The sequence below is a fragment of the Nicotiana tomentosiformis genome, chromosome 6 (assembly GCF_000390325.3).
Source record: "Nicotiana tomentosiformis chromosome 6, ASM39032v3, whole genome shotgun sequence".
Lineage (NCBI taxonomy): Eukaryota > Viridiplantae > Streptophyta > Magnoliopsida > Solanales > Solanaceae > Nicotiana > Nicotiana tomentosiformis.
Window position 1 is genome coordinate 18,643,887 of NC_090817.1, and position 25,602 is coordinate 18,669,488.

The 25,602-nt window shown below is 38.5% G+C and overlaps 1 protein-coding gene across 1 annotated transcript; it reads left to right on the plus strand.

Moving 5' to 3' along the window:
* The first annotated feature begins 2,296 nt into the window (after positions 1 to 2,296).
* Positions 2,297 to 2,812, plus strand: LOC138893641 (uncharacterized). Its single transcript, XM_070178285.1, has one exon. The coding sequence runs from the start codon at positions 2,297 to 2,299 to the stop codon at positions 2,810 to 2,812; it is 516 nt and encodes a 171-aa protein (XP_070034386.1).
* Positions 2,813 to 25,602: the final 22,790 nt, after the last annotated feature.

Consider the following 25,602-nt stretch of genomic DNA (forward strand, 5'->3'; position numbering starts at 1 on the left):
AGGGTATCTTTTTGGCAAGAATACTTGTGTAGCAACTTTTGGAATTTCCTCTTGGGGGATTTTGGTTGACTTCACCATTATTTTACACAATCTTTCTTTCCTATTTAGCTATCATGCTTAGATTTTCATCTCTTTTTGTATTTTTCTTCCTTAATATGTCTAGCTAAGTTTATTAAGCTAGAATTGTGAACACTAAGTATGGTGACAATTTTGGGTTATTATTTTTACTCTAAGTTTGATTAAGCTTTGTGTTATCTAATTACTCCATGCTTTATTGATTGATTTGTGGTTGCAAGTACTAAATCTGTGTCTATCTTTCCTCTTGGGGACATTGAAAAAGATTTGGTAGATGAAGGAGCAGATCCGGTTAAAGGAAATCAGCATGGTCGAGGGCAAAACCAATACCACCCTCCGCCTTCTCCACCCCCACCTCCACATGGACAATCGGCTCAACAACATGCCGCAGTAAATGATAGCTATGCAAGTGCAATTGTCCCCCCTCCCCCCTCCCCGCATTAGGGCGGGAAATTTTCAAATTATAAATGTCATGCTTACCTTGTTTGAGCAAATATGCTACTTCACCGTAGCACCTCGTCAAAATACATACAAGCATTTAAGGGGATTCGTAGATGCTTGTTGGGGAAGTAAGAAAATAAATGTCCGAGAACACTTTGAAATTGAGGTTATTTCCTTTCTCCCTAAGGGGGAAAGATTTGGATTGGCTAGAGCGCTTACCGAACCATTCTATCTATACTTGGGATGAGTTGGAGGAGACGTTTATTGCCAAATTCTTCTCACCTAGGCACATGGATACTTTGAGGTATGAAATCTTGGCATTCAAGCAAGAACCGAATGAGCAACTACACGAAATTTGGGAACGCTATAGAACCAAGGTAAAAGAATGTACTAACAACGATATGACCGAGAATATGTTGCAACAAACCTTCTACCATGGAATTAACACAACCAATCAATGTGTCGTGAACCAACTTGCCGGTGGAAATTTTATGACCACGCCTTACCCAGAGACTTGTGGCATACTTGATGAAATGGTGGAGACATTGTCCGTTTAGCAATCCCGATCAAATGTGCCTCAAGGGGATTCGAATATGATTCACCTCAACAAGGAGTTGCAAGATCATGGCCAAGCCATTGCCGAGTTGACCACCACTATGAATCAATTTGTAAAAGCGCAACTTCAACAAACTCAAACATCAAGTCAAGTACATGCCGTGGAAGGTGTTCATGTCTTGGGTTTTAAGGAAAAAAATGAAGGGTAATCAATGTCAACCTCAAGAGGAGATGTACTCACTAGATGATGGATGCTACACTCAAGATGATTCTTATCAAGAACAAAATGAGGATGTTCAATTTGTGAGTAACTATCAAAATCAACAAGGTAACTTTCAAGGATATAGCCAAGGACAATGGAGCTCGAGTAATAACCAAGGCAATTAGGGTAATAACAATCAAGGAAATTGGGGGAACAAAAATCAAGGAAACCAAGGTTGGAGTGGCAGTAATCAAGGTAATCGAGGTGGTGGATCTTCCCAACAATATCAACAAAGATCCTACCAACCTGCTCCATACAACAACAAAGGTGACTCCTCAAGTGATAACCAACTTTTAGGGATAATGGAAAGGATGCTCAAGAATCAAGAGCAATCCGAAAAAGAGAGGCGAGAAATGAATCAAATGGTGACTTCTCATACCACTTCAATTAAGAAAAATTGAGACTCAATTGGGTCAAATCTCTTCTCAATTGAATGTGAGACCACAAGGGTCATTGCCTAGTGATACAATTGCAAATCCAAAGAGAGATGAGGGAATAAAGTATGCGTTTGCCTTTTCCACAAGGAGGGACAAAATCCAAAAGAAGAGATCCATTGTAGTTGAGGATGATGATTACGAAGAGGAGTTGCCTCTCAAATATATTTTTCCTAAGGTCAAGAGGCCCAAAGTTCCTAAGGTTGCTTTTCCCAAGGTTGACGATCCTCCTAAAGCTGATGAAGTTCCTAAGCAAAATGTATCTTTCATGGTCAATGAGACACCCGGGGTGGTTGAAGTTCCCAAGTGTGAAGTGCCAATAGTAAGTCCAATTGTTGTTGAAGAGGTACACCAAGCACCAAGCACTTCTCAAAATGCCAAAGAAGTCCCTTCAAAGGAGAAAGAACTAATCAATGAGTCAAGATAGGATACACTTAGAGTGTACAAACAATTACTGAGACCGCCTCCTCCGTTTCCACAAAGATTTGCAAAGTAAGAACAAGAAAGTCAATTGCAAAAGTTCAATGATATGTTGAATCAAATCACCATCAATGTGCCTTTTGTGGAAGCTCTTGAAAATATGTTAGGTTATGCTAAATTCATGAAGGACTTGGTCACTAAAAAGAAGAATATTAATTTTGAGATCATCAAGGTCACCCACCAATGTAGTGCAAGCATCTCACAAATCGGGGTTAAGAAGATGGAAGACCTGGGCGTTTTCATTATTTCTTGTGCTATTGAGTTGACAAGCTTCACAAAAACCTTGTCTGATTTAGGGGCTAGTATCAATTTGATGCGTTATGCCGTATTCAAGAAGTTAGGTTTGGAGGATCCTAGACCTACCACAATAATGTTGTTCATGGTAGATCGAACATTAAAGAAATCATTGGGCGTCATTGATGATGTCCTTCTCAAAGTGGATCGTTTCTATTTCTCCGCCAACTTTGTAATATTGTATTGTGAAGTGGATATGGAAATTGCAATCATCCTTGGTAGGCCTTTCTTGGCAACCGGACAAGCTATTTGTGATGTTGAGGCGAAATAGCTCAAATTTAGATTGAATGATGAAGAGACAATTTTTCATATTCAAAAGTCAATGAAACAACCACGTGACTATGGTGTAATATTCGTAGTTGATATGGTGGATGATGATGACATGGAAGATAGATGCATGGAAGAAGCTTTACAAGCGGTTCTCCTCAATTCGAACAATGAGGTCATTGAAGGTTGCGACCAAGCTGTGATGGATAAGGAGGGACTCGGTTCATATTCTTACAAGCCCGAGAAGTTGTCCCTTGACTTGGAAAATCGAGTTATTCCTCCAATCAAGCCTTCTACTATTAAGCCACTAAATTTTGAGTCTTATTGGGTTAATGCGACGAACTTAAGAGTGTCTCAACTCAATGCATTGGGTGAATTCTGGTTTCAAACATATAAGAGTGCTTCTTTGCACATGCAAAGAATGAAGTTTCTCCATGAGAAGAAGATCATAAAAAGCAAGTTTCACCCCGGGAACTTTGTTGTTCTTTACAATTCGAGGTTTAAGTTGTTCCCCGGCAAGTTAAAATTAAAATAGTCCGGACCATTCAAGATTGTGCATGTTTACCCTTTTGGTGTTGTGAATTTAGAGTCTGAGGATGGCCTTAGAATTTTTAAAGTGCAGAGGCATAGAATTCGGGCCAATTTGATAGAGGAAAAGTAGTTTCAAAAGTTCGATTGGGGGAACCCCTAATGACTTGATTGGTGTTGGACTTTTCGTCGTGCCACGACGTTAAATAAGGCGTTTCTTGGGAGGCAACCCAAATTTATTGTCCCTTATTTCTTTTATTTTAAGTTTTATCTTGTTAGTGTAGCTTTTTTTTAAAAATTTTCTAGCCTTCTTTTAGCTTATTACTTTGATAAGACTGGTTTTTAAAGTGTGTGCAGGTGCGTGTTTGAGGTGAACTTGGCCAAAATTTTCCTAGGTGTGTAGGGAAGCTACAGGGTTCAAAGGATGCAGCGTAGATATTTCCAGAAGCTTTCTAAACTTTTAGTTCCATGAGACGCCTTCAGAGGAAGCACCGCAGCTACGCTTGACCAGGTTTGACTTCACTTAAGTAAAAATTATAGATTCAGGTAATATTATTTGTTATCCTAAGGTCCAAACACAAACACAACATTTTATTTTCAAACACCTACGCACACACCTCTCTCTCACCTCTGCACTCCTATGCACAAACACACCTCCTCCGTCTCTGCTTCTTCTTCTCTGGTCCAATTCCGGCGAGCTCGAACTCTAATCATCTCCGGTATACTCATTCCCTCTCTTGATATTTCAATTCATTCGCTGAACTTCTTCTCCTCTGCAAATCCCGCCTCTCTTCTTCTTTTTTGTTCTTGATGGGTTAATCTCTACCCGAGATTTTTTGTTATTTCTGAGAGTGTAACTGCTAATGGCTGTTGATGAGTGATTGTTGAATACCAATTTGATGGTGTAATTGTTGGGCTAGGGCTGAATTTGTTTTTGTTGAAAAGTTCTATAATGATTATGCACTCAAGGTGTTTGGTTAATAGTCTGAGAGAATGTGTTCAACAGGGGTTCTTTGAGTTTGATTTTTGAGTAATATTTGGTGCTTTGAAGCTTAATTCTTGTTGACTGTTCATTGTTAAGATGTTGTAATTGGAGTCGAACTCTTAGTTTGTGCTCGTCCCTACTCAGTCTATGTTAAAATGTGTGCAAAGTTGAGTACTTGAGTTGGCTCGAACGAACTAATTGGCTACCTAATTCTTTGTGATTGCCCTTTATTTGTTGTTGAGGTAGTGAGCAGAACTTTTGCTGAGAAAACATGAAAATGTTCGTCGTCAAAATTGCAACTGAAGAGTTTGAGGCTGATTTTTGATTGATTTTGCGTGTTTTACAGATTGACTCTTGTTGACTACTCATTACTAATGTGCTATAAGGGGAGTCGATCCCCAATTTTGTACTAGTTCTTGCTTAATCTATGTGAGATTGATGGCTGAATTTGAGCTTATTGGAAATTGTTTGAGGTTGTATCTTGTCTGAAGTATCATATGAGTGAATTTCAAAAACTCTCTAAATTGTGATTGTTAATATAACTTCGCACATGCATATTCTTGTCTGAAAAGTGCCGTTGATTTTTCTGTGAGGAGAATTAATTTGTTGGGAAGTCTGAGTACCCATCTTTGCTCTGAAGTTTCTTGGAATGTTTTCTGCAATTGTGCTGTCATTTTGTCTCGACGAATCCATGGGCTCTGTGATTGAAAATTTATATGCTAAAATATCTGGTGGAAGTTATTATTGAATAATTATCTAAAATGTTGGTTTCTTGAGTGTTTTACTGCAAAATAATAATAATAAAAATTGTTCCTTGTTGGAATTGATTAAGAAAGTTGATGGAGGTTTGCGTTATAGTCTTTGAGTTGAGATTTTAGGAAGTCTGACCACTAAATTTCAACCATAGTAATCTTGATGCCACCTCGCTCATATTGAAGGAGTACTTCTTTACCCTACCCTTAAACTTGTTTTGATTGCATTGAGGGCAATGCAAATTGTTATGTGTGGGGGAGGTGTATTATTGAGTTTGGTATGTTTGACACTTTTTAATTGAGTTTGGTATGTTTGACACTTTTTAATGCCATTAGTTGATGTTATGCTTTCTTTTTTTGTCACGATCCAATTCCGTACTAGGTCGAGACTGCACCTAACGCCGCCGTTAGGCAAGCCTACAAGCGAAACTACTATTCATTTATCCCTTTTTAATATATTTTTAATTACACAAAATTTCATGCAATTGTGATAAGTCTTTTTAAACAAAATATCAACATAATAAGTACATACTCTGCGGTGATAGAAATGACAAGTACAACAGTACATAAGTGTTATAAATCCCCAAAATCCGATGTCACAAGTAGATGAGTAATCTAGAGAATATACAAAACAACTAATAATTACTGTCCGAAAGTAATAGACATGAAAAGTAAATAAGATGGAAGGAGACTCCGGTGCTGCGGATCATAGCAAGGCAAGCAACTCACCCCCAAGTCTCCCTGTATGATCGGCTACGTGCCTGCGTGACCACTGGTGGAACCTGTCTCAGCACTTGCACATCAGTGCAGAAGTGTAGCATGAGTACAAAAAATAACGCGTACCCAGTAAGTATCTAGTCTAACTTCGAAGAAATAGTGACGATGGGTCGACTTGACACTTACTAGAGGTTAATAATAATAAAAGTGCATAAAGTAGACATGGTGAGCATACAACATGTATAAATAAGACAAATAAAAGCAACTACAATAAATACAACAAAAGTCTGTATAGCATCATCATCATCTCAAAACTGACCGTGAAGGCACTAACTCAATTACCCAAATTTGAACCCGTTTTGAATATTAAGCACGAAGTTGCCGAGGCAAACGACCCGATCCCATAAGAATAGTGTTACCATCATAATGTCGAGACGAACATCCCGATTCCATAAGAGTGGTGTTATCATACTGCCGAGGCGAATGTCCCGATCCCATAAGAGTGGTGTTATCATACTGCCGAGGCGAACGTCCCGATCCCATAAGAGTGGAGAATTTTACCTCGCTCGCGAAAGTACTTGCGAGGCGAGAAATCATGGATTTTTCATACTCCCTCCGTTTCAATTTAGATGAGGTAGTTTGACTCGGCACGAAATTTTAAAAAAAGAAGAAGACTTTTAAAGCTTATGGTCTTAAAAACTTAAGGGGTAAAAGCTTTGTGGGGCAATGGCATTTGTGTGGTTATAAAAGCTTCTCATTAAGGGTAAAATAGGTAAAATAAAGAGTTTAAAGTTGAATTATTTCCAAATTTAGAAATATGTCCTTTATTTTGGAACAGACTAAAAAGGACTCTTCTAATTTGAAACGGAGGGAATAGTTATTAAGTATACCTCAATTTTCAAAAAAGGTTAGAGGGCTAAATCGATAATTGCAACTTTAAATCCCTAGTCTCGGCTCTATTCAAGATAATTAATACATATGATAAACACAATAATACAATTAAAAGCATGATGTGGATCTAAGTCTACCCGGACATATCATAGAATATAGCTACGCACGGACTCTCGTCACCTCGTGCGTACGTAGCTCCCCACACAAGTAATACACAACAAGATACACCTAAGGGGATGAGTTTCCCTCTTACAAGGTTATGCAAGAGACTTACCTCATTTTCAAGCTCATTTCCGGTCCACTAATCCGTTCTAAAAGCCCCAAGTCGATGCTGAACGATCCGAAACTAGTCAAATATTATATAATTTAATTAATATATACTCAAAAGTTCATAATTTAGCTTATAGAGTCACTTATAGAGTCATAACCCAACCCAAATTGGAAGGTTCTTTAAATTTTCCCCCGGGCCCACATGCCTGGATTCCGAAAATTTTTAAAGATAAATATTATCCATAGCCTCATGAACTCAAATATATAAATTTTGCTTAATTCCATAACCAATTTCGTGGTTAAATCCCATTTTTATCAAAGCCCGATGTTCTTCACAAATCTTACAAGTTTTCACAATTTTTCCATGTTTAATCTACCTAAAGTCCTCATAATTAACTTGAAAATGGGTAGGAGTTACCTTAGGATACTGATGAGAATCTCCCCTCAAATGTGCTCTTAAAATCTCCCAAGACCAAATGAAATGTGAGGAAAAATGGCCTAAGTCTCGGATTAAAAGCCTCACTGCCCCAACAATTTTTATCCTGCCCAGGCCAGCTCACCTCGCTTCGCGGACTAAGTCTCGCTTCTGTGAACCCGCTTCTGCGGAAAGGCTGGTCGCACCTGCCAACCCAAGCTTGGCTGGCCTTCCTTCGCATCTACGGTCCATTCATCGCAGCAGCGAGTTCTCTTCTGCAGAAACTTCTTCACTTCTGTGGACCACTAGCAGCCCACTCCCAGGCCGCTTTTGCGATCACAGGTTAGCTTCTGCGAGCCCATACCTGCGGCCAAATCCACGCAGGTGCGAACGTACCAGAAGTTCCCCCATGTCCAAATCCGAGCCCGATTCCAATCCGTTTCGCATCCGGGCCCCCATCCAATTACAGTCACACATCCAACAATATAATAAGGACTCACTCGCGTGACCGAAGCACCAAAATAACATCTAGAATTATGAATCGGACGCCAAAACGCCTGAATTCGACATGAAACTTAACAACTTCTAGAAACATTTTTGCGCGTCCGATTCCTTTCAAATCAACTCGGAGTGATGCCAAATTTTGCGTGCAAGTCATAAATCATCATACGAAACTATTCCCAGGCTCGGAATCCCTAACAGACCTCAATAATACCAAGTCTATTCCAAACCAAATTTAAAGAATTTGGAAAACCTTCAATGCGCCAACTTTCAATATTAAGTGCCGAAACACTTTCGGGGTCATCCGAAATCCAATCCGAACACACGTCCAAGTCCAAAATCATCATACGAACCTATTGGGATTGTCAAATCCCGGTTTCGAGGTCGTTTAATCAAAACGTTGACTCAAGTTAAACTTAACAAGTATAGGCTATTGTTAAGGAATTAAGTGTTCCGATTTCAACCCGAACCCTTTCAAACTCGAACTAACCATCCCCGCAAGTCATAAAATAGTTGAAGCACATACAATGAGTCTTAATTAGGGGAACGAGGATCTCGAGAGCAAAACGACCTATCGGTTCGATACATTATCCACCTCTTAAACAAACGTTCGTCCTCGAACGGGTTTAGAAGCATATCCAGAGTGTTGAATAAGTGAGGATATCTTCTCTGCATGTCCTCCTTGGCCACCCAAGTTGCTTCCTCGACTGGTTGACACCTCCACTTGACCTTCACTGCATGAATCTTCCTGGACCTCAACTAGCAAACTTGCCTATCAACAATGGCAATTGGCTCATCTTCATAACCTAAACTCTCATCTAGCTGAACTGTGCTGTAATCTATCACGAGCGACCTGTCGGCATGATACCTCCAGAGCATATACACATGGAAGACCGGATGAACTCCTGATAGACTGGGATGCAAGGCAAGCTCATAAGCAACCTCCCCAACTCGCCTCAACACTTCAAATGGGCCAATAAATCTTGGGCTCAACTTGCCCTTTTTTCCGAAGTCGCTTCTGAATCAACTTTACCTTTTACAAGGCATCCTTCATTAAATCAGTGCCATATAACATAGCCTCGCCGGGCTCAAACCATCCGATAGGTGAACGACATCGCCGACCATATAAAGCCTCAAATGGAGTCATCTCGATGCTGGACTGATAACTGTTGTTGTAAGAAAACTCGGTTAAGGGCAAGGATCTATCCCACTGACCTCCGAAGTCAATGACACATGCTCTGAGCATATCCTCCAAAATATGAACTGTCCGCTCCGACTGCCCGTCGGTCTGCGGATGAAAAGCTGTGCTGAGCTCTACCCGGGTACCCAACTCGCTCTGAACTTCTCTCCAGAAGTGCAAAGTGAACTGAGGGCCTCTATCTGAAATGATTAGGCACACCATACAACCGAACTATCTCCTGAATGTAAATCTAGGCCAATTTCTTTGAAGAATACGTAGTCACAACCGGAATAAAGTGTGCCGACTTGTTCAACTTGTCGACAATGACCCAAACTAAATCAAACTTCCTGAAAGTACGCGGCAACCCAACTACGAAGTCCATGGTAATGCGCTCCCATTTCCACTCAGGTATAACCATCTGTTGAAGTTGGTCACCTGGCCTCTGGTGCTCATACTTAACCTGCTGGCAATTTAGGCACCTTGGTACATACTCAACTATGTCCTTCTTCATCCGCCGCCACCAATAATACTGCTTCAGGTCGCGATACATCTTCGTAGCACCTGGATGAATAGAATACCGAGAACTGTGCGCCTCTTCTGGAATCTTCTCCCTCAAGCCATCAACATTAGAAACACATAGACGACCTTGGATCCGCAGAACACCATCCTCACCAATAGTAACCTCATTGGAACCACCCTGTAGTACCGTCTCTCTGGGAACCAACAAGTGCGGATCATCGTACTGATAAGCCTTGATCCGCTCAAGTAATGAAAACTGAGCCACTAAACACGTAAGAACTCGACTGGGCTCAGAAATATCCAATCTGACAAGTCTATAAGATAAGGACTTAATGTCCAAAGCCAATGGCCTCTCCTCTGTTGAAATAAATGCCAAACTACCCATACTTTTAGCCTTTCTGCTTAAGGCATCTACAACCACATTCGCCTTGCCCGGATGATAAAGGATGGTAATATCATAATCCTTTAGTAACTCAAGCCACTTGCACTGCCTTAAATTTAGATTTCTCTTCTTGAACAAATACTGCAAACTGCGATGATCTGTGTAAACCTCACATGACACCTCATAAAGATAATGCCTCCAGAACTTGAGAGCATGAACTATCACAGCCAACTCCAAATCATGTACGTGGTAATTCTTCTCGTGGGGCTTTAGCTAAAGCGAAGCATATGTAATAACTCGCCCCTCCTAAATCAATACACAACCCAGGCCAGCGCGCGAAGTGTCACAATACATAGTATACATCCCTGGACTGGAAGGCAATACTAATACCGGTGTTATAGTGTCACGACCCAAAATCCTAACCTGTCGTTGACGCATATCTCAATACTAGGCAAGCTACAACCTCAATAAACCACATTTTCTCTTAAGTTTGAAATCATAATATTTGTATTTCCATAGAAAAATCTCCCGAATTACTTACATAAGATACATTCCCAAAACCCGGTGTCACTGAGTACATGAGCATCTAAATGATAACAACGTCTGACTGCTAAAAACAACGTCTAAAATATAGAACAATACACAAACTGAAAGGAAAGAGTGACAAGGTTTGCGGACGTCAAGCAGCTACCTCGATATTCTCTAACAGATAAAACTCCAAGAACTAGCAACCGCCGTGTCCAGAAGCACATGGATCTGCACACAAGGTGCATGATGTAGTATGAGTACAACCAACTCAACAAGTAACAATACTAAATAAAGAACTGAAAGTACTGACTAGGTTCACAGCTGAGTCCAATTACAGTAATTTCCAACATAATAAGGTAGACATGCTTTCAAGTTCAAAATTTAAGGCCAAAACAGTAATTTCATATCAAGTTCAACTGAAAATAAGGTAATATTTCTCAGAAATTTCCAAACAGTGATATATGACAGCTGAAGTGCAACAATAATAAAATCAAATGCATCATCTCAGGACCACAGTCACTCAACCATTCCATTCACTCAGCACTCAGCACTTAGCACTCGCACTCAGTAAGTACCTGCGCTCACTGGGGGTGTGTACAGACTCCGGAGGGGCTCCTTCAGCCCAAACGCTATAATCCGCACGGACAACTCACGTGCTGCACGGACAACTCCCGTACAATAGTATAATTTATGGATCCGCACAAACAACTCACGTGTTGCACGGACAACTCACGTACTGCACGGACAACTCAAGTGTTATAGTATCAATATCTGGATCCGCACGGACAACTCACGTGCTATGGTATAATATCTGGATCTGCACGTACAACTCACGTGATGCACGGACAACTCACGTGCTATAGTATAATATCTCACAATCAGGCCCTCGGCCTCACTCAGTCATATATCTCTCCAGTCTCTCGGGCTTTCAATAATCATGATAATCAGCCCAAACAACAGTGGTATGATGAATCAATAATGAACAATAGAGACTGAGATAAAATAAACAAGTAAACTGTGATTGAGTACAGAACAACAATTTAGCAGATAATTCAATATGTACACGACCTTTGTGGGTCCCTATAGTGCCAACACATAATCTAAACATGATTTGTGGTTCAATTTCTCTACTACATGGAGAATGTACAGATAACCACAGATTATTCAACTATACAATTCCATGAAATTTGACCAAGTCATAATTCCTACAGTGCAAGCCCACACGCCCGTCACCTAGCATGTGCGTCACTTCAATACCGATCACATAACACATAATCTGAGGTTTCATACCCTAAGGACTAAATTTTGAACTGTTACTTACCTCAAACCGTGAAATTATTTATTCTGCTATGCCCTTGCCTAGCGAATCGGCCTCCAAATGCCTCGAATCTAGTCACAATTAAATTTATTCAGTCAATACGAATTATAGGAATTACTTCCATATGAAAATATAAATTTTCCAATAAAATTCGAAATTGCACTCAAAATCGCCCGTGGGGCCCACGTCTCGGAACCCGACAAAAGTTACAAACTATGAACGCCCATCCAACCATGAGTCCAACCAAATAAATTTTACCAAATTCCGACATCAACTCGACTCTTAAATCTTCAATTAAAGTCTTTGATGATTTCTACCATTTTCAACCATATCTTTTACCCATTTGGACTCAGTAATCTTTCCACAAACCTTATTGGTACGTGTATGTATATATAATACTCTTACACTCAAGAATCATACTCCCAATCACCCATCTTTACCCAAACTCGAAATTGAAGATTATGGTTGAAAATTCTTATACATATAATACTCTTACACTCAAGAATCATACTCCCAATCACCCATCTTTACCCAAACTCGAAATTGAAGATTAGGGTTGAAAATTCTTACCTCTTTGAAGCCCTAGCAAGATCCTTATGAAATCTTCAAGCCTTAAACAAGAATTGATGGACAATTGGCTAGGTCTTCACTTTATCTCTCTAATATGATCTCACTTCTTTCTAAAATATCAGATGAAACCCTTCAAAATGACCCCCAATAGTGTTCTATAAAAATGGGGCCGGGTTTATAAAACCAGAAAAATGAAGCTCCGAAACACACTCTGTGGTCGCATATGCGACCCGCATAATGGGTCGCAAAAAGGCCCTCCGGAACTGGGCAACACTACTTCAGTCTGCGATCATTATGCGGCCCACATACCTGTTCTGCGGTCACATAATGCACCGCAGAACTAGTCTGCGGTCGCATAATGCGTCGCAAACCTGATCTCCAAACTTGGCCTAGCCTGCTTCACTCTACGGCCATTATGCGGTCCGTAGAGTGATTCTGCGGTCGCATAGTGGGCCGCAGAAATGTATTTTTCTGTCCAAAATTTTTCTTTACTCACCAGCGCATTGTTCAACCCAAATTGGTTAATTCCATAACCAATTTCGTGGTCAAATCCCATTTTTATCAAAGCACGAGGTTCTTCACATATCCCACAAGTTTTCACAATTTTTCCATGTTTAATCTACCTAAAGTCTGCATAATTAACTTGAAAATGGGTAGGAGTTACCTTAGGATACTGATGTGAATTCCCCCTCAAATGTGCTCTCAAAATCGCCCAAAACCAAATGAAATGTGAGGAAAGATGGCCTAAGTCTCGGATTAAAAGCCTCACTGCCCCAGCAGTTTTCGCACCTGCGACTCAAATAGTCACACTTGCGGCTCCGCTTCTACGAAAAAAATCCTCGCATGTGCGGTCCTTGCCCAGGCCATCTCGCCTCGCATCTGCGGACTAAGTCTCACTTCTACTACCCAAACAGTCGCACCTGCGAAGCCAAGCCTAGCTAGCCTTCCTTCGTATCTGCGGTCCATTCATCGCAGAAGCGAGTTCCCTTCTGCGGAAACCGTCTTCGCTTCTGCGGACCACTGGCAGTCCACTCCCAGGCCACTTCTGCGATCATAGGCTCGCTTCTGCGAGCTCGCACCTGCGGCCAAATCCATGCTGGTGCGAACGCACCAGACTTGAAGCACCAGTAGTTCCCCCATGTCCAAATTCGAGTTCGATTCCAATCTGTTTCGTATCCGGGCCTCCCGGAGTCCCATCCAATTACACTCAAACATCCAACAACTTCTAGAAACACTTCCGCACATCCTATTCCTATAAAATCAACTTGGAATGATGCCAAATTTTGCGTACAAGTCATAAATCACCATACAGAACTATTCCCAGGCTCGGAATCCCAAACGAACCTGGATAACGCCAAAGTCCACTCCAAACCAAACTTAAAGAACTTGGAAAACATTAAATGCGTCAACTTTCAATATTAAGGGCCGAAACGCTCCCGGGTCATCCAAAACCCGATCCGAACACATTCCCAAGTCCAAAAGCATCATACGAACCTATTGAGACCGCTAGATCTAGGTTCTGAGGTCGTTTACTCAAAATGTTGACTCAAGTCAAACTTAACCATTATAAGCTACTGTTAAGTAACTAAGTATTCCAACTTCAACCCAAACCGTTCCAAACCCGAACTAACCATCCCCGTAAGTCATAAAATAGTAGAAGCACATACGGGGAGTCTTAATTAGAGGAATGAGGATCTTGAAAACAAAACGACCGGTTGGGTCGTTATATTTTTAGTTTTTTTTATGAAATAAGATAATATCATTGAAATAGCATCAGGAGGATGCCAAATTACAAGAATAGAAATTATGTTAGTTCCCGTACAAAAGAAAAAAAATACTGTAAGCTCCAGTGCAAGAGTACCTATGCTATGACTAGGGAGCTAACAAAATCCAAAAAAGTGTCTACGCTATTATCAGGGGAAAGAAAGTTCCAGCTGAACAAACTAACTAAACATATAGCTTTTAGGTAATGTGTTGGAGTTGATATTCCATCAAAATATCTGCCATTTCTTTCCTTCCAAACAATCCAAAATATGGCTACTGGGATAATTCTCCATATTCTTTTGATGGCTTTGTCAACTCTCCAAAAAATCCAGCTAATATAGGCTTCCTTGATGGTGTGAGGCATGATCTAAATTATACCAAAAATGGATAGGAAGAAGTTCTAAATATCAGCAGTGACTGGGCAATGAAGAAATAGATGGTTAACACTTTATGATTTCTGTTGGCACATGTAACATCTGTTGACTAAAGTAATGCTCCTTCTGCTAAGATTGTCCTATGCTAAAACAGCTTCATTGAGGGCAGTCCTGTGAGGCATGTTACTTTGAGTGGCATTCTGGTCCTTCAGACATGTTTCCAGGGCCAATCCTCTAATATTCTATTCTGTGAGCAAATAAGGTTGTAACCCTCTTTAACTGTGTACTTTCCTTCTTTTTAATTCCCCCAAATGATTCTGTCTCGTTGTTGATCTTCCATGATAAAATCTTCTAGTGTGGCTAGGAGAGCAAGTAAGTCATTGATTTCCCAATCCTGAAGATTTCTTCTAAACACTGGATTCGAAATGTTGTTCGCTCTGTTTTGAGCAATATTTAAGTCCTGATTGCTGGCTATTAGGTATAGACCTGGGTATGAATCCTTTAGTGTTGTATTACCAAGCCATATGTCTTTCCAGAATTTCACATGAACACCACTACTAACTTTGAATGATGTATTCTGAAATAAATCATTTTGAAAGCTGCTGATGTGTTTTCATAAACCCACTCCATGAGGTGCTGAACTTTTCTTGGGGCTCCAATGATTCTGAATTTCATATTTGGCGTCAACGATATCCTTCCAGTAACCTTCTTCAGTTTGTCCATACCTCCATAGCCATTTCATTACCATACATTTGTTGTGAAACCTAAGATTCTTGATACCCAATCCCCCATAAGAATTTGGTTGAGTTACTTTTGGCCACCTAATAAGTAAAAATTTGTGAGTCTCACTGTTTCCTTCCCATAAAAACCTACTTCTTAGCCGGTCTAGTCATTTCAGGACTGAGCGTGGCATAGGAAACAAAGACATGTAATAAGATGGCATGTTGTCAAGGACACTACCGTTCAGTGTGAGTCTGTCCCCCAAGCGAGAGATACTGCATTTGCCAGGTTGCTAGTCTCCTTTCAACTTTTTCAATGACTACATTCCAAATTCCAGTGGATTTGAATTTGGCTCTCAGGGGGAGTCCTAGATAAGTTGTGGGGAAGGAGCAAGTTTTGTAGCTAAGTATTTCAGCTAAATCCTCCAAATTTTGAACCTCATTCACCGGATAAATAATGCTTTTAACCATATTGATGTGTAGCCAGGACAATGCTTCAAAAATGAGTAAGATGAGGTTGAGATTTATTACTTGTGACCTTTCTGCACCACAAGAGATCAATATGTCATTTGCATATAACAAGTGTGATACAGTTACTGAATTTGTAGGGTTTCTCACCACCTGAAAACCTTGTATCCATTGAAGCTCCTTTTCCCTTCCTAGCATATGTGAGAGACCCTTCATTGCCAACACAGAATACTTCACAGTTGATATGCAGAATTTTATCCACCTTATCCACCTATCTCCAAATCCCATCTTCTTTAAGATGTTGATGAGATATGGCCAACTCAGTTGATCAAAAGCTTTTTCAATGTCTAATTTGCACAGCAAACCTGTTTCACCACTTTTGATTCTCCAATCCAAGGCCTCATTGGCAATCAGGGAGGCATCTGTGATCTGCCTGTTTTTTACAAAAAGCACTTTGTTGCCCAGAGATCAACTTGGCAATGACCTTTTTTAATCTTTCTGCCAAAATTTTCGCAGCTATCTTGTAAACACTCCATATTAAACCGATAGGTCTATAGTCCCTTAGTTCTATTGCTCCTTTCTTTTTGGAGATAAGAGCAATAAATGCAGCATTGCAGGATTTGACCATATGACAACTATGATAGAAGTGATTGAGAGCCTCCATGATATCTGTTTTAATAAAGTCCCATGCCTTTTGAAAGAAGGCCATAGTGAACCCATCGGGGCCTGGTGCTTTATCAAGAGTACAAGACTTTAAGGCTGCTAAGACTTCTGATTCCTCAAAAGATGATTCTAGATCAACACATTCATCTGCAGATAATGAGGGTAACCCCTCAAACTCTGATATAGATCTCCAACGTTCCCTTTCCCTGTACAAAGCCTGATAATAATCCAGTATTTCTTGTTTGATCTGCTCCTTATTTTCAACTAAACTTTCTCCCACTTTGAGCCTATCAATGCAATTGTTCCTCCTTTGAGAATTAGCAATTTTCTGGAAATATTTCGTGTTTCTGTCTCCCTCCTTTAGCCATAAGCATCTGGAGTTTTGTCTCCAAGAGACTTCTTCAGCTAGTGCAATATGTTGAAGTTCCAATTTGAGATTGAAGGTCCTCAACTTTTCCTCAGGAGAATTTATCCTATGTTCAGCCACTTGATCCAAGAGTCTTAACTCATCAAGTGCCTTGTTCGTTTTGTCTTCCAACTTGCCATGCACCTCTCTATTCCAGGTTGTTACGTCCTTCTTTAAGGATCTCAACTTCTGGATGAGAATATAATCTGGGGAGCCAATGATTGTATAGGATTGCCACCATTCCTTTATCATGTCCATAAACCCTTCAGTTTGTAGCCACATATTTTCAAACTTGAAGTATGATGGTGTCGGTTCCCAGTCTCCACTTTCCAGGAGGATCGGTTTGTGATCTGAGATTACCTTGGGCATTGCTAGCTATTTTACTGCTTTAAATGAATCACCCCATTCTGTTGAATACAAAAATCTGTCAATTCTGGATGCTTGTGTAAAGTTCTCCCCTCTTGACCATGTGTATTGTGCTCCATTAAGAGGAGGATCAATCAAGCCCAACTCCAATATAAAATTTGAGAAGTCGATCATTGCTCTAGATCTTCCGGAGCAATTAAGTCTTTCACTTCATATATGCATGCATTAAAATCTCCGCTTATTACTCATTGGTCTGACCATAAACCACCGATTGCTGCCAATTCATGTCAAAATTCCTTCCTTTCTGGGTTGGTATGAGGGCCATAGACCCTTGTGTAAGCCCATTTGAAATCTTCAGTGAAACTCTCAAATCTGCAGGTTATCGAGAAGTTTTCTGATTGAGTATCAACACAATGCCACAACATTCTATCCCACATAATAATGACCCCTCCCCCCCCCTTAAGCCTTGAGTTCAGCCCATGATGCCCATCTGTTGCCCCATATTTGCGTGGACAGAGAATTATTCTAATCCTCAATTTTAGTTTCCTAAATACAAAGGATGTCTACTCTCCATTTACGAATCAGAGACTCCAAAGTCATTTAGTCCATGTACTTCTTTTCTGTTATTATTATTAGTCTATCTTTTATTTTATGCTTTCTTAGGAGTTAACAATAACCTCTTTGGGCTTTTTTTGCCATGGTTCTTTCTCAAAGATGCAACTTGAATCGAGATTTTTTTTGTAGTTTTTCTTTTTCAGTAGTAGCTAGTAATGAATAAAATAGTGTCGGTGTCCCAAAGTCAACTTGTAACTTGTTTGGTACCAACACTACTTAGATGTATGCCTTGAAATAACTTTTCATGAAATGCATGCTTTTAAAAATTCTACGAAGTAGTTTAGTTGATTATTCTTGGCATGATCTTCAGGTTCCATTGTTCGCTTTAATGTCACTATGCATCTTTTTAGGCTATGGCAACTTTTTGCATTCATGTGTTTCAATTGGGATTTGAATACATATATTTTCTTTGAGTGTAGCATGCGCAATGTGAGGTGAGGTTGTTGTTGAGTTCTTTTGTGTCAATTGTGATCTAGAACTTCCCCAAGTGTATTTCAAGGCAAAATTCTAGGTTGTGCTTGGCTTAGAAAATGAGTTCAGGTTTTCTTTGGACCGTTGTGCCTCCAATTGCCTACCCTTTACATGTTTCCCTAGTCAAAACCCTTGAGCCTTTAGCCTTTTCATTGGAAACCACATTACAAGCCTTTTCCCCTCTTTGTGTTGTCCTCTTTTGATGCCTCGGCCTTCTTGGGCACTTGAAGTTATAAATTAGGCTTTTAGTCTAAGTTTGGGGGAGGAAATAGGAAAAAAGTATGGTGGAAGCTAAATTAAATTGAATTGAAGGTGAAAGTAGTCTTACCATATTGATACATACCTTTATTTGAAAAAAAATGAAAATAAAAAACAACAAAAATAAGCTGAAAAAAAGAAAAAAAGAAAAGAAAAGAATTGTAAATTTAAAGGGGTGACAATTTAAAGTTGAAAAGGGAGCCAAAAGAGGTGGAATTTTGAAAGGAGTTGTATTTTGAATTGTCAAAAGTGTAGTGCTTAGGAAGGTCATTGTCACTTATACCCAAATTCATTAAATACATATATCTTCTTTGAGTGTATCATATGCCATGTGAGGTGAGGTTGTTGTTGAGTTCTTTTGTGTCAATTGTGGTCTAGAACTTGCCCCAAGTGTATTTCGAGGCAAAATTCTAGGTTGTGATTGGTTTAGAAAATGAGTTCAGGCTTGGTTTGGACCGTTTGTGCCTCCGATTGCCTACCCTTTGCATGTTTCCCTAGTCAACATCCTTGAGACTTTAGCCTTTTCATTGTCAACCACATTACAAGCCTTTTCCCCTATTTGTGTTGACCTCTTTTGATGCACCGGCCGTTTTGAGCACTTGAAGTTACAAATTAGGCTTTTAGTGTAAGTTTGGGGAGGAAATAGGAAAAGAGTATGGTGCAAGCTAAATTAAATTGAATTGAAGGTGAAAGTAGTTTTACCATAAAGAAGAAAAAAAACAAAAAATAAAAATAAAGAAAAGAGTTGTAAAATTAAATGGTTGACAATTTAAAGTTGAAAAGGGAGCCAAAAGAGTTGGAATTTTGAAAGGAATTGTGTTTTGAATTGTCAAAAGTGTAGTGCTTAGGAATGTCATTGTCACTTATAACCAAATTCATTGAATACATATATCTTCTTTGAGTGTAGCATGTGCCATGTGAGGTGAGGTTGTTGTTGAGTTCTTTTGTGTCAATTGTGGTCTAGAACTTGCCCCAAGTGTATTCGAGGCAAAATTCTAGGTTGTGCTTGGTTTAGAAAATGAGTTCAGGCTTTCTTTGGACCGTTTGTGCCTCTGATTGCCTACCCTTTGCATGTTTCCCTAGTCAACACCCTTGAGCCTTTAACCTTTTCATTGGAAATCACATTACAAGCCTTCCCCCCTCTTTGTGTTGACCTCTTTTGATGCCCTGACCTTCTTGAGCACTTGAAGTTACAAATTAGGCTTTTAGTCTAAGTTTGGGGAAAGAAATAGGAAAAGAGTATGGTGGAAGCTAAATTAAATTGAATTGAAGGTGAAATTATGTTTATCATATTGATACATACCTTTATTTGAAAAAAAAATAAAAAGAAAAAACAAAAAAATATCTGAAAAAATACAAAAAAAAAGAAAGAAAGAAAAGAATTTTAAAATTAAAGGGGTGACAATTTAAAGTTGAAAAGAGAGCCAAAGGGGGTGGAATTTTTAAAGGAATTGTGTTTTGAATTTTCAAAGGTGTAGTGCTTAGGAAGGTCATTGTCACTTATTTCCAAATTCATATCCTACCTCTACCCAAAAGCCTACATTACATTCTCGCAAGTCCTAAATAATTTTGAACTAGGCACGCTTACATTATTGGAGATTTACACGAAGGGCAAGCATATGGTACTACTTTTGTACATTTGAGCTTTTGTGAGAGAGAGTGCTTATTTCTTTTGATTCATATCCCACGTTTGCTTTGAAAATATTATAACGTGTATAGGAATATCTCTTGATTTGTGAGGGCACATAAAAACTCGGGTGTGATTAATGTTTCTTTTCTCAATTGGGACACATCAACAAAAGAAAGTGGCCTTGTGACTTAAAGATAACTTAAGAAACTTTAGAATCATAGTTTGAAAATCTTCTTGACTTGCTTGGTACTCAGTGGTTTTGAAGTTAAATCCTTTGGAAGCTGTTGAGGGGTCATGCATTTGAGTATAGTTGTAGTACCAACCGAAGTCATGAGTGTTTTGTACTACAATGCTTTTTGGCTTGGTTGTGATGCTAGCTTTAGCTTGTGAGCTTAAATGTTTAGTAGGCTCAATGAAATGTTGCCAAAGTCTGAGTCTTGATTTGCTTGAGGACAAGCAAAAGTGTAAGTTTGGGGGAGTTGATAAGTTAGTAGTTTAGCTATTTTTTCTAGTATTTTGATAGAGTTTTATGCCCCGTTTGTTGGAATTTATTGATTAATTATTCTTTAAATGATGAAGTTTCAGGGTGTCAAGTGATTAAAGAGCTAGAGGAAAAGAAAAGCCTAAAAACATGCATAAGAATGGTGAATAGAAGCTTAAAAGTGCTAAAAGAATGAAAATAAAGAAAAGTGGAAGATGTGCGTAGCTACACTGCTGAGGCATTGGAAGCTGAAGATTTTAGAGTGTTCAGCGTAGCTACGTTCCCTACCTACGCCAACTGAAGACCTGAAGGATTACAAGAGAGAGCTCTTGGGCGTAGCTACACACCACGTTTTGCGTAGCTACACTGGCATCCAAAGGGAAATTTTGTCTACTTTTGGGACTTAGTATAAATAGTTATTTTAAGTCATTCTAGGGCATTCACTTGTGTAGCAGCTTTTGGGATTTCCTCTTTGGGGATTTTGGGTCACTTCACCATTGTTTTACACAATCTTTCTTTCCTCTTTAGCTATTATGCTTAGATTTTTATATCTTTTTATATTTTCGTTCCTTAATATATCTAGCTAAGTTTATTAAGCTGGGATTGTGAACCCTAATTGTGGTGATATTTTTGGGTTATTAATTTTACTCTAAGTTTGATTAAGCTTTGAGTTATCTAATTACTCCATGCTTTATTGATTGATTTGTGGTTTCAAACATTAAATCCATGCCTATTTTGTGTGTTCTATCTTGGAAAAGTGGAACTTAGATTAGTCTACTTGGATTAATCAATTGCTTATTATTGAGCCTTAGTCAACTTGAAAGAGCAACTTGAGGTAAATATCTCTTAAATGTTGGAAGACATTAAGTTGGTAGAATAGAAATTGAGGTCATAACACATGCTTAATTAACTAGAATTGAATATTTGTATACCCAAAAGCATAGCCTACACGAAGGGAAAACAATCCTAGCGCCTTTCTCTTATTTGTTACAACTATATCTTTACTTGCATTCTAAGTGTTCGATAAAATTCCTAGACTAGTTTACATAGTAATTTTAGAAGTAACTTTAGAATTAATTGAACAACCACTTTTTGTTTGAAGATTATATTAAGAATTATCAAGTATATACACATTTGGATACTCTAACACACACCAACTCCATGTGGGATTCAACTCCAATCTTTGTTGGGTTTATTATTGCTAACGACCGTACTACGCTTCCTTTGGAGGTGTAGGATTAGACGTCACCACACCTGCATGTGGTTGTTTTTCCCATGTTTTGTGCCTGGATAAAGATTCCCAAAAAGATGCGGTCATACCTGTTTGCCCTGCGTTGCAGCTTCCTCTAGCTTGAACTGTGAATCCTCCATGTTGCATGGCATGTGCTCTTTGATGAGAATGACTAGTAATTGTTCCTTGGTGACCAATAGGTGCTCCTTGCTAACCAATAGGTGCTTCTTGTTTTCGTTTGCCTTTAAAGTCTGTCGGATAACCAATAAGTTGGAAACAATTTTCTTTACTATGTCCTTTCATCTTGCAATATTTACAAAATATACTGTAATTCCTTTTGTTCTTCTGGACTGAACCTCCTTTTACTGCTGAGCTCCGCAATGCTGTAATATCATTTCCCTCAGCTATTGAGTGATAAAGTTCCTGATGTACTTCTTTGACTTTTGTCTTCAACAATTAAAGCATAAGCTTGATTCAAAGTAGGGTCCACTGATTTCATTAGAATCTGTCTTCTAGCTTGAGAATATGAATCATTCAGTCTACTTAGAAATTGTAATAGCCTCTGCCGCTGAAGATGATCTGCATACTCCTTTGAATTTATTAAGGGTACCATTGCATCATACTCAGCCCAGAGCTCTTTCAATTTTGTAAAATACATGGACACTGAATTTGTTCCTTGGAAAATTGTAGCAATTTCTTTATTCAATTGAAAGATCCTCATCCTATTCACCTTATCAAACCTCTCCTTTAGATCTTCCCATACTAGGTGAGCATTAGAAGCATACACGATTTCACTAAGTAAATCTGGAGATACTGTGTTCATAATCCACGAGAGCACAATTGCATTACATGTCTCCCAAACTTCATATAGTTTTGACCTAAACTGATCCTTAGCGCATGTGCCATTGACGAACCCTAGCTTTCATTTGGCCTGAAGTGCAATTCTCATCGATCTCCGCCATAATCTGTAATTCTCAAGTCCAATGAGTTGGATTGGAATCAACACGGAGCTTGGAGTATCTGAGGGATGCACAAATAGAGGATGAGTGTTGTTAATTTTTTCCGTCGCTATTGTCGATTCGATGTTCTCGAGGGAAGGAGATGAAGACGAAAGAGATGAAGTTTTGTTCATATGAACTCATAGGAGAATTAAACAAGAGCAATGATTGCACAAATCTCTGATATCATGCCAAACATCTTCCATGGATGCTTCTATATTGAGCTAAGAGAGATCACAACTTAGAGAGGTAAAGAGAAGATGGGAAAATTATTTTCACTGTTATATTGAATATTCGTCTATACACACACATATATAGTATAATTCAACCGACTCTAACTAACTTCTAATTGTATAATTAATAACTAATCTACCAGACTCTTTGCCAGCTCGCTTCCTACTCACGTGACACCTTTAACATATATTTTGTGCAAAAATTAATGTGTTCACATGAACTCGTAGTTAACATTGTAGATCTGCCTCGGTATGCGCTCTCCCCACAACTCCACTAGCTGGGAAGTACAAATCTACCTTTCCGTTGGCGAACTGAGCATCTATTGAAAGAATAAAAGATTTAGACATTTTTACCCATAGCTCTAATACCATAAACTTTTATTCTCTTTAGGTTTTCATTCTTATTTGAAACTAGATTCGATTTTTATTCCTATTTGGAGTTGGGTTTGGCTTAAGAGAAAGTACCACTCATTATCTATAAATGAAGCAACTTTGGAGGATTGTTCTATGCTCATTAGTATTAAGTTTTGAAAGACTTTAGCACATAAGAGTGATTTTTGAAAGAGTTTTCATTAAGAGAGAAGAGAGAAGGAAAAGTGTTTGAGAATCTTGTTTAGCTCTGATACCACTTATTAAGATCGAAATAATCAGGTATCATGCAGAAACTACTGAAGCTAATAAAGCAAACATTCAATGGCGATAAATCAGACAACAAAAGAAAAATATTCCAAAAGAGACACAAATATTTAAAGTAGTTCAGTCAATTGACCTACGTCCACAAATGGAGATGAGTAATCCATTATATAAAAAGAATACAAAATATCGAAAAAATAATCTTATAAAGAGGCAAACACAAGTGGCAGTATAACACTTGTCTCACTAATTCTCCCCCTAAACAAGACTCTTAAATACCTTAAGGCTTCATTGTGGATGCTCGAAATTCCAATCTTCATCAGATATATTCTCGAATTTATGAGCTGCAAAAGCAGGTAGACGTATCTTCTTCACGAACAACAAATCTTTCATCTTGCTTATCCAAAAATTATAATTGCTCCCATTTAAACATACCATCTTGCTCATATTCGCCTCCATTGCGTAAAAACAAATCCGGATAAATAACAAAAGCTCTGATACCAATGTTAAGATCGAAATAATCAGATGTCATGCGGAAGCTAGTAAATCAAACCTTGAACGAGGATAAATCAGACAACAAAATAGAAATACACCAAAAGAGAGACAAACATTTAGTAGTTCGATCAATTGACCTACGTCCACAGACGAAGATGAGCATTCCACTATAAAAATAGAGTACAAAATATCGAGAAAATAACCTCACAAAGAGGCACACACAAGTGGCAGACTAACACTTATTTCGAAATTCTCCCATAAATAAGACTATCAAACCCCTTAGGCTATATTGTGGATACTACTAAATAAGAAGGAATGATCCTCAATTTTTATAAGTCCAAAACCATTTCTTCCAAGAAAAAGGACTAGCCAAATATGAAAGAATTATATTTTTCTTTTTGTAAAAGGTAAAATCAATTATGATAAATATGTTGCCCCTTCCTTCGAGCATAAGAAAATCAAATATGATAAGAAAACAAAACAAACATCTAACACTGTATTCTGGATGATATCCACTTTTTTGAAACAGTGATTCAAAAACTTGAGGCATGAAGAAGATGATAAGCTAAATAGATGGTATTTTCCTGCCTCAAGCTTGTTTAATTGCTTTTCATATAGTAATGTATTTCTGCTATTTTTATTTGTCTAATTTTCTGTTATGTACTGTTATTCTTCATGTCTTATCTGACTTTGTTTAACTATCACATGGTTTACGAAATCTATATATAAGCTCGACCATGCAAGTCTTTTTTTTTTTGGGTTGCATTCTAGAGTTTACTGCAAACTAATTAAAAAAGTACTACTTTCTTCATTCCATTTTATCTAATACACTTTTGTCTTTAGTTTGTCCCAAACGAATGATTTTTTTCTATACAACAACTTAACTTTAAACTTCTTATTTATACCTAATGATATGTTTAGACAATAATGTTCAAAAACCTTTCTTTCTTTAAGACTCTCATTGAACTGTGTGCTCAATCAAACACCTTCATATCAAATAAAACAGAAAGAAATACTATAGCAAGCTAGCATAGATGTGACGTGTAGTCACGTGTAGTCAAAGTTAGGATTTTCAACGAGATCCTTAAACTAGTAGGACTAAATGGAATCTGTTTGGAAATCTAATATTGAAAAGATGATCGAAGTTAACTAAGACACTGACACATTATTGTTTTTTTGAACAGATATGACGTAAAAATGATATTAGAGAATTACCAAAATCGACATAAATAATACTATAATTTTTATAAAATCTTGAATTATGGTGGATGTCCATAACCACCAAAGAAATAATGCTCACTAATCTTTTCCATTATATCCATAACTTTCACTACTATATTACTTATAGAGTTATGATTATAACTCCATAACCTCCCTATGATCTTAGAACAATAAGGGTTCTCAAAATAGTCGTTCAAAATGTGAAGGTAGTG

Bases quoted from the DNA above. Each gene is read 5' to 3' on its own strand.
- LOC138893641 (XM_070178285.1), top strand. From the start codon at position 2,297: ATGTTGAATCAAATCACCATCAATGTGCCTTTTGTGGAAGCTCTTGAA.